Source organism: Marmota monax, unplaced genomic scaffold (assembly GCF_021218885.2).
Source record: "Marmota monax isolate L192 unplaced genomic scaffold, Marmota_monax_Labrador192_F-V1.1 WCK01_AAM20220418_F8-fsc00145, whole genome shotgun sequence".
NCBI lineage: Eukaryota > Metazoa > Chordata > Mammalia > Rodentia > Sciuridae > Marmota > Marmota monax.
Genome location: NW_026695201.1, coordinates 258,495 through 279,880, shown reverse-complemented (window position 1 = coordinate 279,880; position 21,386 = coordinate 258,495). Strand labels below are relative to the sequence as shown.

General features: G+C 44.3%; 1 protein-coding gene and 1 long non-coding RNA gene across 7 annotated transcripts in view; one reads left to right on the top strand and one right to left on the bottom strand.

Moving 5' to 3' along the window:
• Positions 1-21,386, bottom strand: part of LOC124082508 (uncharacterized) — a 56,511-nt gene that overhangs the window by 17,521 nt on the left and 17,604 nt on the right. The window lies entirely within an intron of this gene.
• Fcrl4 (Fc receptor like 4) overlaps positions 1-21,386 on the top strand; it is a 32,554-nt gene that overhangs the window by 2,887 nt on the left and 8,281 nt on the right. The window contains exons 1-6 of one of the 4 annotated variants that reach the window (XR_006848412.2): positions 917-5,699; positions 6,735-6,989; positions 7,292-7,576; positions 8,780-9,067; positions 9,409-9,543; positions 13,505-13,618. Coding sequence is in view for 3 of the 4 variants with exons in the window: in XM_046428905.2 (XP_046284861.1) it covers positions 5,207-5,699; positions 6,735-6,989; positions 7,292-7,576; positions 8,780-9,067; positions 13,505-13,618 (1,435 nt within the window). In the remaining variant the exon portion in view is untranslated. Of the gene's footprint in view, positions 1-916; positions 5,700-6,734; positions 6,990-7,291; positions 7,577-8,779; positions 9,068-9,408; positions 9,544-13,504; positions 13,619-21,386 lie in introns of those variants that run through there. The other 3 variants (XM_046428907.2, XM_046428908.2, XM_046428905.2) reach the window with 3 other exon arrangements.

Genomic DNA, 21,386 nt, shown 5'->3' with positions numbered 1-21,386 from the left:
TTTTTTTTCTTTTCTTTTCTTTTCTTTTTTGAGACAGGGTCTAAGTTGCTGAGGCTGGCTTTGAACTGGCAATCCTCCTGCCTCAGCCTCCTAAGTCACTGGGGTTACAGGTGTGCACCACCGCACCCTGATAGAAAATCCAGTTTTTATGGGGAACCACCGTGGGATTCCTTCAAGTGTTCCAAGCACATCCTGGGAATCGCTGGTGGTTGTCCTGCTTGAGCCAGCAGGAGCCACAGCCCCCCAGGTATACACTGTCTCTGTCGCTCTCCCTCACGATGTCATGGACACAAACCTTTTCCCTGTCAAAGTGAGACAGGATTATAACTCAGCAAGACCTTGCTAATGGATCTAGGATGAGGAAATAAACCAGAAGGTCTTATGTCAGCCCCTGAGTGTGGTTAATCTCAGGACCCAGTGCCAAACCTCACAAAGGCCCTGACGAGGGATCTCCTCCTGGTCACCGGGCCACGGCACACCAGACGGGCAGTTTACCTCAACCAAAGAAGAATCTATTTGAACCCATCAAAGGAGGGAAGGTCGTCCTTCCTTCCAGGAAAGGACCTGCTGCCCAAGTCCCCATTCCCTTGCCCCAAGCTTCCTAGGAACATGACCAGTGTCCCATAGAAATAGAACATTTCTATTCCCTTCAGGAGAAACACAACACATTCCCATTGAGCACACAGGGCACTCTGTCCAAATATTTAAGAGAAAACATTTTATCATTTTTTTATCAGTGCATCATAGTGGAATTCATTATGGCGCATTTGTATGTATATTACATAATTTGATCAACTTCAGTCCGTGGTACCTTACCTTTAGAGAATTTTTTCTTTTTTGTACCAGGGCATGAACCTTGGGGAACTTAACCACTGAGCTACAATCCCAGCCCTTTTATTTTATTTTATGATTTTGAAATAGGGCCTCACTGAGTTGCTGAGGCTGGTTTTGAACTCTATCTCTTCCTGCCTCAGCCTCCTGGGATTACAAGAGTGTGCCACTATGTCTGGCTTAGAAATATTTTTTTTCAAAGTCTGCAAAAACTCTCAAATGTTTCACATTACCAAACAGAAACATTTAGCCTCTTCATCTAAAACATGCATTCAAGTGACCTTACAGGTTATTTCCCCCCTAAACAGAAGAAAGTCCTTTTCGTTACATTTGGATATCATTAAAAGACCTATTTGGGATGTTCTTCTAGGAAAAAAAAAAGTTAATAATACTTAATATCTCAAGCTTTAAAAAAGCAATTGCTTATAAGCCCTTAACTCTAGACACTTCCCCCTTATCTGAGCATGAAAAGGTAACAAGACGAAAATCCATGTAAAGCGATTCCACTGCAAATTGAACAGTAATTAACGGCACCCCAAAATTGAGATTTTTTTTTTATTTTTGAAAAACAAAATAATCCAACTATAATTTGTTTTATTTTCTACTTCACAGAAGTTAGACTATGACAGGTCCTATGTAGAGTGAAGCATGGACCTAGTATTGGGTTTTCAAATGTGGCATTGTGGCTGTGTTGGAGACAGGAAGGGGTGAGAGGCAGCAGAGGGACTGAAGCTGTCAGAGGATTCCCACGTGCCTCCCTACCTTCAGCATAAAGGCAGACTTTCCCCGGAACCCACAGTCCCTGGTGTCCTTTAGTTTTATTCCTCTGACAGCTTTCCCCCCAGACCTGGATGGAGTAGCGAGGAAAGCCAGCTGCTTCACTTTTCCAAGCCCACGGGTGGGCAGCAGTCTAGAGGGGGCATCGGGACCCATCCCCAGGAACCAGACCACTGCTTTCCTTGTGATGCATTTCTCCTTTTTCATTGTTAACAGATCTGCTTTTCACCTCTGTGTTGCCAGCCATCAGAACAAGCGGTTCCACATAACTTTTCCAACTTCATGAAATACTGCATCTTAGGCACAATCTGCAATAGCGATCCATTTTCACTTTATACCCATTGAAAGATTAGCTTACCAAGCCACTCAGCTTTAAGCAAGCCAGAGAATAGCATTACATCTGGAAGGATGTTTCTATTAATGGATAATTTTGTTGTTAGCTTCACCACCTCAAAACTACAGGACTCAGAAAATAAACATTCAGTTTCAAAAAAAAAACAGGAAGCCTCAATAATAATTTCTTGTCAGGGAATTAGCATTAAAAATAAAATCTCCTCCCAACCAAGAAATCTTCTCTATAAGTGGTAATAGATAAAGGAAAACACTTTATTATTGAATAAGTGTTAAGCCAGAATGGAATGCACCTCATAGGAAAACCACTAAAAGAGCAAAGACAGAAAGGAATTATCTGTTTAGTCAAGCAGATAATCCAAACATATGTGTTTTCAACATAAATAATAATTGGTCTTCCAATAAAATAACCTGACACGTAGTTTATCTTAACTATGATAAATGGGAGGACCACCTGTGTTAGTGGATTGCTTTTTATCATAGGAGAAACAAACTTCTCACATTTTTATAACAACAGGTAGTTTTGCATGTTGGAGTCGGGGGAGCCCAGCAAAGTTAGACTCAGCCTCCTACAGAAACCAGGAGACAGAGGATCATCTTTCCATATGCCCATCTTCCCCAAACCAAAAAGATAGCATGTCAAGTTCATGACCCCGTTGTGTCAGGGTAGCAGGGCAGGTTGTGAAAAGGCCAAAGAAGATGTCCAGAGATGGCATGTGAGACTTATGATCAGTGACAGTTCAGGAGGCTGAGGCAGCAGCCTTGCAAGTTTGAGGCCGGCCTCCGCAAGTAGTGAGATCCCATCTCAAAGTAAAAAATAAAAAGGGCTGTGGATTAATTCAGTGGTAAATCACCCTGGGTTTAATTACCAGTATCAGGGGTTGGGGGGCAGGGATAAGTGACTGCTCCAAGAAGAGTTCAGTGGTGATAGGCTGAACAGACAGCCCCTCCCTCAAGCAAGCGCCTCCTTCATCTCTCCCTCTTGCTGTTTTGTCCAGTGGTGCCTGGCTCGGGAATGATCTGTATTCTTTCCACGGGGCTCTCGGTTCCACAACTGTCCCTACTCAGAGGGAGGTTTTATACATCAGGTTGCAGCAGCAGTGACATCAGCGGCTTTAGTTTGCCTGTATGAGCAGCATATCAAGGAGCAACTTTCCCAGCATATACGGAAGAAAGGAGCTTTTGACAGATGGCACTAAATTTCCCTGGTTTCCAGTGTGCTTAAGAGAAAGCCAGGTCCTCTAAGATCGTAGGTATCTGCACTTTGCAGCCCAAGGGTGTTAGTGCTCCCTTGACTTGGCTGAGCTTTTGGAAAAAGAAGGGGGCATCTGGGGATGATGTTTTACTGTCCCCCACCTTTTTTTTTTTAAGGATAACACATGGCACCCAGGACTTTCCTGGGTTTGGAGACTGGCCAGCCTCTTGTTTAGCCATTATAAAATTTATAAACTTTTAAAAGGGACAGAAAAAGAAATTCTGAAAGAAAACAGAAATCTCTTCCCTTATTTTCCACAGGGAGCTAATGCTAATGCTTTTTTTTTTTTTTAACTTGTTTTTGCCCTGGATTCTCCAGCTCTGTCCATCCATGTTTCAAAGATCTCAGGGTCCAGTTTCATGCAAGGTCAATATTTTCTCGCCCTGAGAGTGTCTTTGAGGTTTAGAGTGTTGGGAGCACCTGTCTCCTTGCAGTCTTACCCTTTGTAGCTGTATAGACATACTTCACACCTCAGACAGCAGCCTGCTCCCCTCTCCCACACCTGCTTCTCATTGATATTATTACTTGAGTCCTAGGCCAGAGGCCTGACTCGGGAGACCCCCAAAATGAGGTCCAACCACTCACCCTAAAAACAAATAGAAAAGGAAATGATAGAAAGCATGAAAGGAATTTTAATCAGTGTAGCTGTGCTGGGAAGAGAAGTGGTCCATCCCTTTAGCCCCATCTTCAAGAGACTGACAATGACTTTGAGGGTTTTTTTTTTAAGAAGAGAATGAGAGGCTGGGGCTGTAGCTCAGTGGCAGAGCATTTACCTAGTACCTGTGAGGCACTAGGTTTGATCCTCAGCACCACATAAAGTAAAGAAGAAGAAGAAGAAAGAGGAGGAGGAGGAGAAGAAAGAAGAGAACAAAGGCACGGGTGGGGGTTTGCATAACTAGAAAGTTTGCAAAGATACCAAAGCAGGTGATCCTGATCAGGAGAGGTCTGTCTCCATATTATCTCATTATTTCAAGATTGGTCAGGTCTGACCATGTCAGGTTAAAAAAAAAATTACTGTTGCCTGGCAGGTAGTTTCAACTCATCACAAGATGTTTACTGGATCAGATTCCTGGAATCAAAGGTGACTTGGAGCAAAGGGAATAGATGTAAAATGGAGGTGGGAATGCCAAGTCTTTAATCTTGCTCTTAGCCACCCATCAAACATTTGCAGGCAGAAGTGAAGAGTTAAGTCCTTGTTAGAATATGAGTAAAAATATGATTTGGACTTTTTAAATACCAGCATAATTAATCTCCAAATTTCTGTATTTCTTCCATCTTTAAGTCCAGTCCCAATATAGGCTCATGCCGCATGTAAGGGAGGGAAAAACAATTATTTTTGCTTCATCTCATCTTAGGCTCACTAGCTGGGGCTGATGAATCAAACTGGTAAAAGATTAACAGGAGAAAAAGTAAGCTTTAATTACACATGTACACATGGGAGATCACAAAGTCAAATGTGGCTCAAGGAGGCAGGCAGATAATCGAGGTTTACATATCATCTTAAGCTAAACAATGTTGAGGGGTTTGGGGATTCTGGGAGAGGGAGAATCAAGTTCTGGGCGGTGACAAGGAAAAGCATGGTAACAAGGGTTGTTTAGTATGATTTGTTGTGCAGATCTAAGCCAATATCTTCTCTACTGAGAAGGTCCGACAGAAGGATATGCCTTTATCAAAGCAAATTTTCTTTAGGAAAAGAAAATATATGCCCTATTTTTAGAGTTTTCCTTTTTTTCTGGTAGTTCCCAATGGTCTTTTGGTTAAAAATAATTCATATACAAAAGAAACATATTTGGGGATGGCATGTGCTGGTACCCTTCACACACACACACACACACACACACACACACACTCATCTTAGAGAGGAACTGTAACATGCAGTTCCCTGGAGGAAGGAATACATGCGGGAGAAATGCAATGCTCAATTATGTCCCTGAAGATCTGCTTCACCTGAGAAGGTAAGAGGATTTGTAAACCTCCCATCATTGATCAATCATGAATGGATCCCGCTGGGGTTGCCCTCTGAAAGGTCAATCTGCTCCTGGAAACCCCAGAGCAGCCACGGCACCTGGCACTAAGGTGAGCCTAACTGGAGAAACTGCAATTTGGGGAAGCAGAAGCCCTCCCCAGGACCCAGGGGATTCTTCAAATCCAGGTCCTCCTGTCGTCCCCACAGGAACCTCCGTGGCAGGGATTGCAGGGACCACCACCTCAGACTCATTTCTCTTCTTCTCAGCAGCTGCACCCAGACCTGTGATTTCCCTCCAACCTCCATGGACCACAGTTTTTAAAGGAGAGACAGTGAATCTGACTTGCAATAGATTTCATTTCCATGCACCAGAGAAAACAGAATGGTACGGGAAAAATGGATACATAACAAGAAGAGAAACCCCAGGAGATACCCTGCAAGTCCGTGAATCGGGAACTTACAGATGCAAGGTCCAGGGCTCACTTCTAAGTAACCCTGTATCCTTGACCTTTTCTACAGGTGAGAGAGAAGGTGAATTGGTTAAGATTGTAGCTCTCTGCAGTTTTTAAGCACTGGGGTCCTTCCTTCCTCTCTCTCCCTCAGCCTCAGCTGCTTTCAGTTTTACACTCTTCCTCGTTGTCTGCAAATGTTTTTCACTTAAATTCGAGTTGAAATGCTTAATATTAATCAGCATACATTCTCACACATTTACATAGTCCAGGAAATTCGTTTGTTTTAGTCACTAGAAAGAGGAAGCTGTCTGAGATGCTACACTGTGGAACTTCACAGCCTCACAGGGGAGAAATCACACACACGAACATGCTGAGCATGAAGGAGAAAGTCAGAAATTTCAAACCTCTGGCCTTTCATCCCTGCCTGTCCTGGTATCTGTCCCTTCTTCCTTTCTATTTTTCATCTCCAATTTGCAAAATGCCCATATCCCTTCCCGTGCAATTTTACCTCACTTAGACATAATGTTCTGGATCCCCTTCACAGATGGGGTTCTCTAGGAGGAGGTATTCAGGATCTAAGACGGAATTGATACAGCTAACCTCAAGTCACAGCCTGCACAGCAGGAAAATTTCCAGAGAGGACCACATTTACATTCAATTGAACCTAAACTTGTGTCTCTGAAAATAATTCTTCTCTCTAGCATCCCCCAATGCACTGCCATGATTCCTTGCATATTTCTCCAAAGGATTCCTCTTTGATAGCACCTGCTCAGAGATTCAGTGAGCAGACTGGTGTTGATTTTTGCTCTATTATATGATGTCAGAGATTTTGATCACACCTTCTTTGGCTTTTCTTCTCCATATTAAAGTCCTTACATTTTGAATCTGTCCTTAAATGATTGAATAAATGTGTTTAGAATTTGTTTAGGAGTTGTATCTGAAGTATGCCTCACTGAGTTGGGAGGAAATGAATAGACTTTGGTCAGGAGATTAACTTCTGATGGGGGCAGAAAGAAAACAATAAAGCCTTTGTAATTGAAGGGGCAGGGGGAAAGGAGGTAGTGTCCTGAGTGATGGTATCTTATCTCTGTGTTGTTTCCAGGCTCCTTAATCCTACAGGCTCCTTATTCTGTGTTTGAAGGAGACATATTGGTTCTGAGATGCCAGCAAAGGGGAAAAGAGAAACTGACCTCCGTGAAATACACTTGGAATGGAAAAGTCCTTCTCGTTTCTAACAAAAGCTTGGATCTTTTTATCCCAAGAGCAGGTTTAAATAACAGTGGCTTTTATCAATGCATTGGATTTAGGAACCAAAAATTGGCAGATAAGTCAGCTACCGAATATATTGGAATTAAAGGTAAATCCTTCATTTCATATAGATTCATTTAGTAATGTCAGGGTGGAGAAACTGGGCCTGTCAGGAGGGATTTATAGGTGAATATTGGAACCCTGAATACTGGAGACTTATGAGTCCCTCCAGGAGGCAGAGAAAGTGGAGTGATTGGACTTGAATTGTCCTAGGAAAGAAAAACATAATCGAGAGCTTGATATATTTAATCTTGTATGTCTGAAGTTTCCGGGGACAGAGAATCCAAGCCTGTTCCTCCCAGAGTGCTAAATACCCTCGTGCTCAGAACTTGATCTTCCTTTTCTCTCCAGAATTATTTCCACGTCCGAACCTGAAAGTCACAGCCCTTCAGCCTACCGAAGGGAACTCTGTAAACCTGAGCTGTGAAACGCATCTTCCTCCAGAGAGATTGGACACCCCTCTTCACTTCATCTTCTTCAGAGATGACAGAATCGTCCTGTCAAGTTGGAGCAACTTCTCAGGGCTCCAGATCCCCACCATCTGGAGAGAAGACTCGGGACGGTATAGATGTGGGGCTGCAACTGTGACAAGCAGCATCCAGAAGCTCAGCTCCTCCTGGGAGATCCTCGTACAGAGTAAGTAGGCAGAGCCAGGGGGCTGGGTGGGACTGAGGCATCTTTCCCACGTCTCTGGGCTCCTTCTGGCCCGTGGGTATAGGGACTATCCAAAAGAGATTTGTTTTGTCATTCTGATAGGGCCACCAGGCTTAAACTCAGAAACGAGGAACTATATAATAAAAGAAATAGGGGATTTCATTTCTACCTTCATTTCCCAAAAACTTAGTCTTCCTTTCAAACTCTTTTATGTTGGAGTGATAGAGCTGATGCCTGGAGTTAGATTCAAGAACTGGGGTTAAAAAACAAGAAAACGAGGTTCCCTGTTATTGAGTTGGCAGATCCAGCATGCCAGAACCCAGGGCAAACTATTTAGAAGACAAATACCCACCTCTTCCTAATCAATAGCAAAAACAATATACTGTCTGTGAGGTGTGCCGCAGAGGTGAGGGAGACATATAAAGGTAAATACACTAAATACCATCTTGTCTATGTTTACAGGTGATTGGAATTGGACTTATATTTCATTAGAAGAGTTAGTAAAGCCAGAATGAAAAAACGGCTAGGTTTTTGTTGTTGTTGTTGTTGTTATAGTTGTTCTTTTGTTTGTTTCTAAGGCAGTGTCTTGCTAAGTTTCCCAGTCTGGCCTAGAACTTGCAACCCTCCTGCATCAGCCTCCTAAGTTTCTGGGATTACAGGCATGCACCACTGTACCCAGAAATGAGAGGGCCAGTTTCATTAAACATGGCCTTCTCAAAGAAATTTTCTTCTTAAGGGACCAAAAACTTGTATGTCCCTTACATGGTGGCCTATTTTTTTTCCCTGATATTAAATAAAAATTGTCAATCAGCCCAAAAAGAAAAATATCATCTTGTCTTAGGTACCAACGTAGGGCTTCAGGAATCAGGTGTGGTCCAGCTTAGTCCCATAACAACCACTATTTCTATTACCTATCTCTCGAAACAATTCAGACCACCAGCTAGGTCAGACAGAGCTCAAATGCTTCTCGAGGAATGGTCGATTTTTCTCTCGTGGGGCTTTGTGTGTTAGGCCGGAAAGGTTAGCACATTTAGTGATGTCCTAGATTCAAAATCCATAGTCCATTGATCACAGCACTAGTATCCTCTAAGGAGGACACCTAAAGTCACGTGAAAAGTGACTCTGTCTGAAACCAGTCCTGCCTTCCCCACACCTGGCCCTCAGCTTCTGCTCCTGTTCCCGCAGGGGTCCCTGTGTCTCAGGTCTCCTTGGAGACCCAGCCCCCAGGAGGCCAGGCAATTGAGGGGGAGATGCTGGTCCTTGTCTGCTCCGTGGCTGAAGGCACAGGGGTCACCACATTCTCCTGGCACAGAGAGAACACGACGGAGAGTCTGGGGAGGAAGACTCAGCGTTCCCAGAGAGCAGAGCTGGAGATCCCAGTCGTCCGGGGGAGCCACGGCGGGGGATTCTACTGCACAGCAGACAACAGCTACGGCCCCGTGCAGAGCCAGGTGGTGAACGTCACTGTGAGGGGTGAGTCTTCATCACCACTGACCCTCTTTCTTCTGCGCATATTTCCTCAAACTAGGAGTGGGCCTACCCAACATTAACTTTCTGACTCATCTTTACCCGACTTCTTTTTCCATCCTCCCCATGACAGACAATCTCTTTCCATCAGAATGTTAACAAACCAGTCCGGTCAGTGGAAAGTAATACAGTGAGGTAAAGCTGGCCGGAAGCCATCTTTGCCTCTTGGAGCTGATTTTGTGTGTCTGTTCTCTGATCCTCTGTGCGCTGATCTCAAAGAGTAGCCTTACCTCATTAGCAGCGTTGTAGCTCTGTCACCTAAGTGTCACCTATACCTCTCCTTTCAGTAAATGATTCATTGCACATCCGATCCGTGTCCTCGAGGTGGACAGAACCAAAGGCATAAGGCAGCCCTCTGCTTCGTACTGCAGGCCTGAGGGATTCCCAGCTTCACAATTACATGCAGGAAACGCCTAAGTACGGTGAGCAGATCCAGAGCCCAGCTTTGTCCCCTAGGCAGACAAGCCTTGCTTTGGGATCCTCCAGGTCTAGTTCATGCCCTCTTGTGTGCCCAAGAAGCCACAGTGGGCCAAGCCATGTTCTCAGTCAACACTCGGCACTAAGGATGTGGTTTCTCCTGGGCTTCAGCTCCTCTCCCACCCTGGGTTCAGTGCCTCCCTAGGCATTCACTAAATCGTCCATCCATCGAGAAGCTACTGGAAAACTAGATGTCCCTGCTTTCCTTTCCAGTAAAACTCCTCAAAAGGAGTTCTCTCTACTGGCTCTCCTCACTTCTTCCATTTCTCTCAAATCCTTCTCTCAGGCTTGGCTCACTCCACTGAGTTACTCTTGTAAAGGTCACCAATGACCTCCAATGACCTCCATAATGCTGAGGCCAGGTAAAGCTCGGCTTCCATTTTACTTGATCTTCCTCCAGCTCTTGTCTCAAATGATCCCACCTTCTTGAAATACTGTCCTTAACTTCTGGGGCACAACTCTTGGCTTTTTATCGGGCACTCCTTTTAGGTTTCTTTTCAGAGCCTCATCATATTTCCAACTTGTCCATTTTGGAGACTCCTCCTGGGGCTCTGTTCTCGGATACTCTGTGCCCAGACTCTCCATCATCTCACCCAGTCTCATGGCTTTAAATGCACTTATGACTTCCAGGTATTGAGGACTCTCAAACTCAGCCTATAGCTAGACCTTCTAGCTAAAAAAGTCTGACCCTCTGTTTCTTCCTCAGATTTTCCAGGAACACCACCCCCCAGGCCTTGCGCAATGCTCTTCCTTGATATCCTCGGCTCGCTCCCTCATTTGTTCCAGGGCTCTGTTCTTCTCAAGGAGTCCTTCCCCCACCATCCTTTATAACATGGAGCCCTTCACCGCAGCACTCCCTCCTCCAGTCCCTCTTGAGTCTCCCCCGACATGCTCATCACCAACTATCATGCGCTTCTTTGCTGTCCTCTCCCCTCCTCTAGCCTTAGCCTCAGGACAGCAGATCCATGTTCCGACCATTATAGTATCCCCGATGCCGGAAACAGTGCCGGCGTAACTCAGCCATTCCATAAATGCTTGCTGAATGAATGAATTTCTCATCCATCCTCTCTGTTGATTGTACTAAGAGTCCTAGAAAATAAAGACATGACCATCTGCATTCTACCGACAGGGAAGGTGGAGCTCAGAGAGGTCTTGTCGTGTGCATAGTCACAGGGTTTATACATGGCAGCCCAGATTTGAACCTCTGCTGTCAGAGAGACGACAGCAACATCAACGTTCTCCCGAGGCCACGCTGTCGAGTTCCTACACTGTCAGCCATGCTCCATAAGCAGTCAGCTCTGACAGTCAGAGCCATGAACCCGAACAGTTTAGACAGAGGCTGGGGGAAGGGTGGCTGTGCTAATGGCCCAGCTGCTACTCAGTTTTCTCTGCAACTCCCTTGAGGCAAGTCCTGAGATAAAGCAGGGGTCCTCCCAGGTAGGGGACTGATGTCTTCCCAGAACAGAAGGAGCTGCATCTCCGTCTTAGAACAGCTTCGGGACGTGAAACACCGGGTGCAATTCCTGGCAGAAAAGGACTGAGATGGAGTAGGTGGCATTTCAAGAATCAGCTTGGGAGAAGGGAAAGAGGTTAGGAAAACTGAAAGCCACCAGATCACACTCTAAAGACTCCTAGGTACCCTGAAATCCAGAGTGGCTCTGAAGGCAGGAGGTGCCACTTCTCCAGGAAGCCACCTGTCCTGAAAAGTTTGCCCAGGGAGCTGAGGTTATGACCCCTGTGGAGGGTTGAAGTCAATCTATTGGAGACTGACACTTGAGTGTAAAATTACTCTTCTTGCTTGGGGGGTTAAGGTAATGGGATGGATTAGGCTTCTCTGCTCCAGGGAGTGAGCTGGTCACTTCACACGTGTAATTTCATTTTCCTCTCTCAGCTTCCCTGCATATGTGGGCTTGGCTACTTTTTCATATACTAGGGAAACATCATCTCAGAGAGTTAGACAGACGGCAAGGATGCAGTTGATGTTCGATGGAGTGAGGTTTCCTTCTAAATTTGTGGACCTAATGCAAATATCTCTGTGCTCATAAATGGGCAAATTTATAACAAGACATTAATTCTGCAGTAGGCTTAAGGTAGGCTGTCTGGGGGCAGCTCAGGTCACCATAATAAAATTCCATCCACTGAGGCTGGTGTTGTAGCTCAGTGTAGCTTTTCTACTGGCTGTGTGGTAAGTAGCCAACATGCATGAGGCCCTGGGTTCAGATCTTACTACTCAACATCTCGTCATAAGTGACTTAAACCACAGAAAGTTATTTTCTCACTGGTTTAGAGGCTGGAAGTTTGAAATGAGGGCATCGATAGGGTTGGGTTCTGGTGAGGATTCTATTGCTGATTTGCAGATGGCTGCCTTCTTGCTGTGTCCTCACGTGGCAAAGAAAGAGGGAGGGAGGGAGGGAGGGAGGGAGAGAGACAAGAGCAAGTTTTCTAATGCCTCTTCTTAGAAAGGTTTTAATTCATCATGAGGCTCCCCACCCACATGACTTCATTGAAGTTAACTACCTTCCAAAGGCCCATGTTCAAATATGACCACCTTGGGGTTAGAGCTTCAACCTATGAACTTTGAGGGGACATACTGCAAGGATTGAGGTTGGCTGCTGTGGTGCTACAGGGGAGCAAGCTTAACCTGTGGGGTTAAGAGCTAATACTGAGGTAGACATAGCACTTACATTGTCGGCACTGTTTGTTCAAAGCACTGAACAATATTAACTCACTTAATCCGCCAACAACAGTAAATAGATGTTATGGTCCCCATTTTTCAAAGGAGAAAACAGAAGTCCAGAAAGATTAAATTATATTCCCTGGCCACACAGTTGGTAAATGGAAAAGCTGGAATCCTAACCCAATAATCTGGTTTTAGAATCCTGTGCCTTTCTAAGACAAATTTCAACTACATCCTCAAGAGTAGCCATTTCTTCTAGGAAACTGGGTTACCAGAAAGGAGGGATAATTTGCTTTCTACCCATTAAATCTGAAATCCCAGGCCTGGGTATGGTTGATTCTGGTTTTGCTCAAGAAGATGCCCTGGAAGGCAAATGAGGAAAGATTCTTTCTTCCACTCTCCAACCATCTTTAGCGGTCAGGATGAGGAGGCTGGGCTGGCTGCCCGCTGAACCCTGCTTGTAGACGGAACCACTCATGGGTCCAATGGCAGGTTTGTTAGATTTGTCAGGATGGAAAAATAGAGACAGAAATTTCCCTCACTGGCCGCCAGCCATTTATTTTGTTCCAAGAATCATAAATGAAATAATTGGAAATTACCATTAGCATTGCTATTGTTCTGACATCAGGTGTCCTCTGTTTGAATCTGAGACACTTGTCATGTCTGAAGCTGACTTCCCCAGGGACCTAGAATCTGTGTGAAAAGCCCCACCCACTCCTGTCCTTCCATCCTACATTAGTTCTGTGGCCTTTATAAATTTGTTCATTGTCTGTCTCCCTCACTAGACCACAGGTCCAAGAAGGCGGGACCTTTTCTATCATTTTTCACTGCTGTATCTTCAAGGTTTAGATCAGTGCCTGGCGTGTGCTGGGCATGTTCGTTGGGTGAGTGGAAGAATTGAGTGAAATCTCTCTCGCTGTGGATGACAGGGTAGGAGAGTGGACCCTAAGGAAAAATCAGAAACGTCCAACAACTCACTTTGTTGTGTATGGAAATATGGAAAAATTCCATATTTTCTGGGTTACTCCTCCCTGGACCACACAGGGTGAATTTTTCTGGCCTTGTCTTGGCCCAAAATTTCTCTCCCCCACCCCACTTTTTAGACCCATAATTTCTCGTCCCTCTCCCCCTCCCAGACAAGCTCAAGAGAGTTTCCAGGATTGGAATGCGTGGTGATTCCAAACCCTGAGCCTCTCCTGCCCCGACTCACACAGCCTCTCTCCCCTTAGTGATTCCCAGCAACAGAAATGCCCTCATCGCCGGAGGAGCCGCTGGGGGACTGCTCAGCTTTCTTTTCCTGCTTGGGGCCCTGCTGTTTTTCCACTGGCACAGGACGAAATCAGGTTAGTGTCCTTCTCTTGCCTTTGCCAGGGTCCCTGCCCTGTTCTTGCGTCAGACACCCCAGCTTCGCTCAGCCTCAGTAACCACCAAGCCGCTCTGCAGGTCTCCTCCTTACAGCGCAGTTCCCCAAACAGACCAGTGTGTGAGGGCTGCTTAGACCTGGTTCACTGAGTCTCAAGTGGAAGGAAGGAAAGAGAGAGAATCTTTAATGAATAAAGTTTCAAACACTACCTTAACGGTTCTGGGGGGCAGTTTCTTTGGTTCATACAGGTCGACCAACTAAATCATTCAGCCCGACCCAAATCTATAAATGGATCTTCGAACTAAACTGAAAGGCTCTGGAGAAATGATTGTGAAGGTTTCCTGGGCCTTATTGGCTTGAACCTGCCCTGGCCTTGCTCTCCATCGGTCAGCCTCCCCTACCTTGGGAGAAGGTCTCTCCCAGGCACTGTCGACGATGTGCTCCCAAAGCCTTCTTGCTCAAGACCAGGTCAAACTAGTTTCAGATGACAGAAAACATGGTGTAAAAGATAGGTACAGAGCCGGGCACAGTGGCGGACACCTGTAGTCCAAGTGACCCAGGAGGCTGAGGCAGGAGGATTACATATTCAAGGCCAGCCTCAGCAACTTAGCAAGGTCCTAGCACTTAGTGAAAACCTGTCCTAAAATAAAAAATAAAAAAGAGCTGGGGATGTAGCTCAGTGGTAAAGCCTCCTGGGGTTCAATCCCCAGTACACACAAAAAAAAAAGAATAGAGAGGCTTTCAGTTCTAGAAAATTACCCACACCCTACAACTCTTTCTCTTAATTCATTCAATTCAATTGAGCCCTCCAGATCCTTGGGAGCACTTCCACATACCATGTATTGAGCTGGAGGTGGGGAACTTTGGACCTCTGATGAGTCTCCTTAATATGCTTGAGGCAGAGCCTGAGGTTCCTCTGGACATAGCCACAGATGTTCCTTGAAGTCTACCCTCAGCCACTTCTCTACGAGGATGATGATTTGGTTACATTTAATATTTCTTGAGTTACAGTAACACAGCCTTGAACCCTAATAAAGTCTCATATAATGTAACCCAGGAATGTGTAGCACTGGCCCCAGCAAGTTCCATCCTTTGATGCTGTGTTCCCATCCTTTTTCAAAGTATATTGATGAGAATCAGGACTTGGCTGGTGTTTATTTTTTTATTTTTTTATTTTTTTTTAATTTTTTATTGTGGGTTGTTCAAAACATTACAAATTTCTTGACATATCATATTCCACACTTTGATTCTAGTGGGTTATGAACTCCCACCTTCACCCCATACACAGATTGCAGATTCACATCAGTTACACATCCATTGATTTACAAATTGCCATACTAGTGTCTGTTGTGCTCCGCTGCCTTTCCCATCATCCACCCTCCCCCCTCCCCACCTCTCCCCTCCCCTCCCCTCCTCTCTCTCTACCCCCTCCACTGTATAACCCTGAGGGTCTCCTTCCATTACCGTGCAATTTACCTTCTCTCTCCCTTTCCCTCCCACCTCTCATCCCTGTTAAATGTTAATCTTCTTCTCCTGTTCTTCGTCCCTACTCTGTTCTTAGTTACTTTCCTTATATCAAAGAAGACATTTGGCATTTGTTTTTTAGGGATTGGCTAGCTTCACTTAGCATAATCTGCTCTAATGCCATCCATTTCCCTGTAAATTCTATGATTTTGTCATTTTTTAATGCAGAGTAATACTCCATTGTGTATAAATGCCACATTTTTTTTATCCATTCGTCTATTGAAGGGCATCTAGGTTGGTTCCACAGTCTTGCTATTGTGAACTGTGCTGCTATGAACATCGATGTAGCAGTGTCCCTGTAGCATGCTCTTTTTAGGTCTTTAGGGAATAGACCAAGAAGGGGAATAGCTGGGTCAAATGGTGGCTCCATTCCCAGCTTTCCAAGAAATCTCCATACTGCTTTCCAAATTGGCTGCACCAATCTGCAGTCCCACCAGCAATGTACAAGTGTACCCTTTTCCCCACATCCTCGCCAGCACTTGTTGTTGTTTGACTTCCTAATGGCTGCCAATCTTACTGGAGTGAGATGGTATCTTAGGGTGGTTTTGATTTGCATTTCTCTGACAGCTAGAGATGTTGAGCATTTTTTCATGTACTTGTTGATTGACTGTATGTCCTCCTCTGTGAAGTGTCTGTTCAGGTCCTTGGCCCATTTGTTGATTGGGTTGTTTGTTCTCTTATTGTCTAATTTTTTGAGTTCTTTGTATACTCTGGATATTAGGGCTCTATCTGAAGTGTGAGGAGTAAAGATTTGTTCCCAGGGTGTAGGCTCCCTATTTACCTCTCTTATTGTTTCTTTTGCTGAGAAAAAACTTTTTAGTTTGAGTAAGTCCCATTTGTTGATTCTAGTTATTAACTTTTGTGCTATGGGTGTCCTATTGAGGAATTTGGAGCCCGACCCCATAGTATGTAGATCGTAGCCAACTTTTTCTTCTATCAGACGGCGTGTCTCTGATTTGATATCAAGCTCCTTGATCCATTTTGAATTTACTTTTGTGCATGGCGAGAGAAAGGGATTCAGTTTCATTTTGTTGCATATGGATTTCCAGTTTTCCCAGCACCATTTGTTGAAGATGCTATCCTTCCTCCATTGCATGCTTTTAGCCCCTTTATCAAATATAAGATAGTTGTAGTTTTGTGGATTGGTTTCTGTGTCCTCTATTCTGTACCATTGGTCCACACGCCTGTTTTGGTACCAGTACCATGCTGTTTTTGTTACTATTGCTCTGTAGTATAGTTTGAAGTCTGGTATTGCTATACCGCCTGATTCACACTTCTTGCTTAGCATTGTTTTTGCTATTCTGGGTCTTTTATTTTTCCATATGAATTTCATGATTGCTTTCTCTATTTCTACAAGAAATGCCGTTGGGATTTTGATTGGCATTGCATTAAACCTATAGAGAACTTTTGGTAATATCGCCATTTTGATGATGTTAGTTCTGCCTATCCATGAACAGGGTATATTTTTCCATCTTCTAAGATCTTCTTCTATTTCTCTCTTTAGGGTTCTGTAGTTTTCATTGTATAAGTCTTTCACCTCTTTTGTTAGGTTGATTCCCAAGTATTTTATTTTTTTTGAAGATATTTTGAATGGAGTGGTTGTCCTCATTTCCATTTCAGAGGATTTGTCGCTGATATACAGGAATGCCTTTGATTTATGCGTGTTGATTTTAAATCCTGCCACTTTGCTGAATTCATTTATTAGCTCTAATAGTTTCTTTGTAGAGCCTTTTGGGTCTGCTAGATATAGAATCATATCATCTGCAAATAGTGATAATTTAATTTCTTCTTTTCCTATTTTTATGCCTTTAATTTCTTTCGTCTGTCTAATTGCTCTGGCCAGTGTTTCGAGAACTATGTTGAATAGAAGTGGAGAGAGAGGGCATCCCTGTCTTGTTCCAGATTTTAGAGGGAATGCCTTCAGTTTTTCTCCATTCAGAATAATGCTAGCCTGAGGCTTAGCATAGATTGCTTTTACAATATTGAGGTATGTTCCTGTTATCCCTAGTTTTTCTAGAGTTTTGAACATAAAGGGATGCTGTACTTTGTCAAATGCTTTTTCCGCATCTATCGAGATGATCATATGGTTCTTATTTTTAAGTCTATTGATGTGGTGAATAACATTTATTGATTTCCGTATATTGAACCAGCCTTGCATCCCAGGGATGAATCCTACTTGATCATGGTGTACAATTTTTTTTATATGTTTTTGTATCCGATTCGCCAGAATTTTATTGAGGATTTTTGCATCTAGGTTCATTAGAGATATTGGTCTGTAGTTTTCTTTCTTTGAAGTGTCTTTGTCTGGTTTAGGTATCAGGGTGATGTTGGCCTCATAGAATGAATTTGGAAGTTCTCCCTCCTTTTCTATTTCCTGAAGTAGCTTGAAAAGTATTGGTATTAGTTCTTCTTTAAAGGTTTTGTAAAATTCTGCTGTATACCCATCGGGACCTGGGCTTTTCTTAGTTGGTAGTCTTTTGATGGTTTCTTCTATCTCCTCAATTGATATTGGTCTGTTTAGGTTTTCTATATCCTCCTGACTCAATCTGGGCAGATCATATGACTTAAGAAATTTATCTATGCCTTCACTATCTTCTAATTTATTGGAGTATAAGGATTCAAAATAGTTTTTGATTATCTTCTGTATTTCTGAAGTGTCTGTTGTGATATTGCCTTTTTCATCCCGTATGCTAGTAATTTGAGTTCTCTCTCTTCTTCTCTTCACTAGCATCGCTAAGGGTCTGTCGATTTTGTTTATTTTTTCAAAGAACCAACTTTTAGTTTTGTCAATTTTTTCAATTGTTTCTTTTGTTTCGATTTCATTAATTTCAGCTCTGATTTTAATTATTTCTTGCCTTCTACTTCTTTTGCTGTTGTTTTGCTCTTCTTTTTCAAGGATTTTGAGATGAAGTATGAGATCATTTATTTGTTGGTTTTTTCTTTTTTTAAGGAATGAACTCCAAGCAATGAATTTTCCTCTTAGAACTGCTTTCAATGTGTCCCATAGATTCCGATATGTTGTGTCTGTGTTTTCATTTATCTCTAAGAATTTTTTAATTTCCTCCTTGATGTCTTCTATAACCCATTGATCATTCAGTAACCTATTGTTCATTCTCCAATTGATGTATGCTTTTTCCTTCCTTCTTTTATCGTTGATTTTCAGTTTCATTCCATTATGATCAGATAAGATGCATGGTAATATCTCTACTCCTTTATATTGTCTAAGAGTTGCCCTGTGACATAATATATGATCTATTTTTGAGAAGGATCCATGTGCTGCTGAGAAAAAAGTGTAACTGCTTGATGTTGGGTGGTATATTCTATATATGTCAATTAGGTCTAGGTTATTAATAGTGTTATTGAGTTCTATAGTTTCCTTATTCAACTTTTGTTTGGAAGATCTGTCCAGTGGCGAGAGAGGTGTGTTGAAGTCTCCCATGATTATGGTGTGGTGGTCTATTAGACTCTTGAACTTGAGAAGAGTTTGTTTGACGAACATAGCTGCACCATTGTTTGGGGCATAAATATTTATGATTGTTATGTCTTGTTGGTGTATGGTTCCCTTAAGCAGTATGTAGTGTCCCTCTTTATCTCTTTTGATTAACTTTGGCTTGAAATCTATTTTATTTGATATGAGTATGGACACGCCTGCTTGTTTCCGAAGTCCATATGAGTGATATGATTTTTCCCAACCTTTCACCTTCAGCCTATGTATGTCTTTTCCTATCAAATGCGTCTCCTGTAGGCAGCATATTGTTGGGTCTTGTTTTGTGATCCATTCTACTAGCCTGTGTCTCTTAATTGGTGAGTTTAAGCCATTAACATTTAGGGTTATTATTGAGATATGGGTTGTTCTTCCAGCCATATTTGTTTATTTCTGTTACTAAACATTGTTTGTTTTCCTCTTTGATTGTTTCCCCCCCCCTTTACTGTCCTACCTCCCACTGTTGGTTTTCATTGTTATTTTCCATTTCCTCTTCCTGTAATACTTTGGCTAGGATGTTTTGAAGGGATGGTTTTCTAGCTGCGAATTCTTTAAACTTTTGTTTATCGTGGAAGGTTTTAATTTCATTCTCCATCCTGAAGCTTAATTTCGCTGGATACACAATTCTTGGTTGGAACCCATTATCTTTCAGTGTTTGAAATATGTTATTCCAGGATCTTCTAGCTTTCAGAGTCTGTGTTGAAAGATCAGCTGTTATCCTGATTGGCTTGCCCCTAAATGTAATCTGCTTCCTTTCTCTTGTAGCTTTTAAAATTCTCTCCTTATTCTGTATGTTGGGCATCTTCATTATAATGTGTCTAGGTGTGGATCTCTTACGATTTTGCACATTCGGCGTCCTGTAGGCTTCTAGGATTTGGGATTCTGTCTCATTCTTCAAGTCTGGGAAGTTTTCTTGTATTATTTCATTGAATAGACTGCTCATTCCTTTGGTTTGGAGCTCTGTACCTTCCTGTATCCCAATGACTCTTAAGTTTGGTCTCTTAATGTTATCCCATATTTCTTGGATGTTCTGCTCATGGTTTCTTAACAGTCTTGCTGAGCTGTCTATGTTCTTTTCCAGTTGAAATACTTTGTCTTCATTGTCTGATGTTCTATCTTCTAAGTGTTCTACTCTGTTGGTAGTATTCTCCATTGAGTTTTTAAGTTGGTTTATTGCTTCCTGCATTTCTAGGATTTCTGATTGCTTGTTTTTTATAACCTCTATCTCCCTGTATAGTTGATCCTTTGCTTCCTGGATTTGTTTGCGTAATTCGTTGTCGAAGTGATCTTTCATTGTCTGATTTTGCTGTTTAATGTCTTCCTTGATACTCCAGATCATCTGAAGCATGTATATCCTGAATTCTTTATCTGACATTCCATCTGCTGCAGCTGTTCCCTCTTCTAAAGTTGCGTTGACCTGCATTGCTTGTGGTCCTTTCTTTCCTTGTCTTTTCATACTGCTTGCGTATCTTTCCTGCAGGTGCGGGCGGCGGCTCTGCTCTCTCCTTATTCCAATTGGGGTGTCGTGGCTACCACGCCGGCAGGTCACTGGGCCTGTTCTGGGAGCTGGTGGCGGCTCTGTTCTGCCCCTACTCCAATTGGGGTGACGTGTCTGTCGTACCAGCAGGCCACTGGGCCTGACCTGCTGGTCGGTCGCAGATCTGCCCACCTTTCGGGCACGAGTGGAGGCTCTGCTTTGCCCCTACTCCAACTGGGGTGTCGTGACTACCCCGCCTGCAGGATGCTGGGTCTGTTCCTGGCAAGGGAGGCGACTCTGCTCTGTCACTACTCCAATTAGGGTGGTGTTTGTACCCCGCCGGCAGGCTCCTGGGCCTGATCCGCCGGTCTGTTGTAGGTCTGCCTACCTTGAAGGCGCGGGCGGCGGATCTGCCCTGCCCCTCCTACCACGCCTGCGGACCCCTGGGCCTGATCTGCAGGTTGATCACTGGTCTGCTCACCCTGCGGGCACGGGTGGCGGTTCCGCTCCACCCCCACTCCAATTGGGGTCACGTGACCACCACACCGGCAGGGCCTGATCCGGGCGTGGGATAAGGATCTGCTCTGCCCCTACTCGAGTTGGGGTGACGTGTGTACCACACTGGCAGGCCACTGGGCCTGACCCGCCAGGCTGTCACAGGTCTGTTTACCTTGCAAGCGCGAAGGGCGGCTCTGCCCTGCCCCTCCTACCACGCCCATGTACTACTGGGTCGTGGGTCTGCCCACCTGGCGGGTGTGGGTGGCGGCTCCGCTCCGCCCCCTCTCCAATTGGGGTCACGCGGTCACCACGCTGGCGAGCCGCTGGGCCTGCTCCGGGGGCTGGCGGCGGCCCGGCTCCTTCCCTCTGGCTTGAGGACAAATTGAGGAGACTCGGGTGACTGAGCCTCACCCCCCTTACCAGGAGACCAACTGCTTATGTCACCGCTGGTATTGATGAAGATCTCTCCTCCACCGCTTTCTGCTGACATCAGATCTCTGCCATGTTGGTATCCTATGCGAATGGCAGCATTTCGTTCCCCTTGCCAGGCAACCCAAGCAATGGGTGAGTCCTGACCTGCCCTCAGCAGGACCCGGACCGAGACACAGTTTCCGCGGGCTCCTAGCCCCGGTCCAGGGAAGTTCCGGGAGCCGGAACTCGGCCGCTCCGTGCTCGGTGTAAGCTCCTATAAGTGTAGGCTCCAAGAAGCAGCCCCCGCGGGCTCAGTTCCGGGAGCCGGAATTCGGCCGCTTAGTGTTTGGTGTA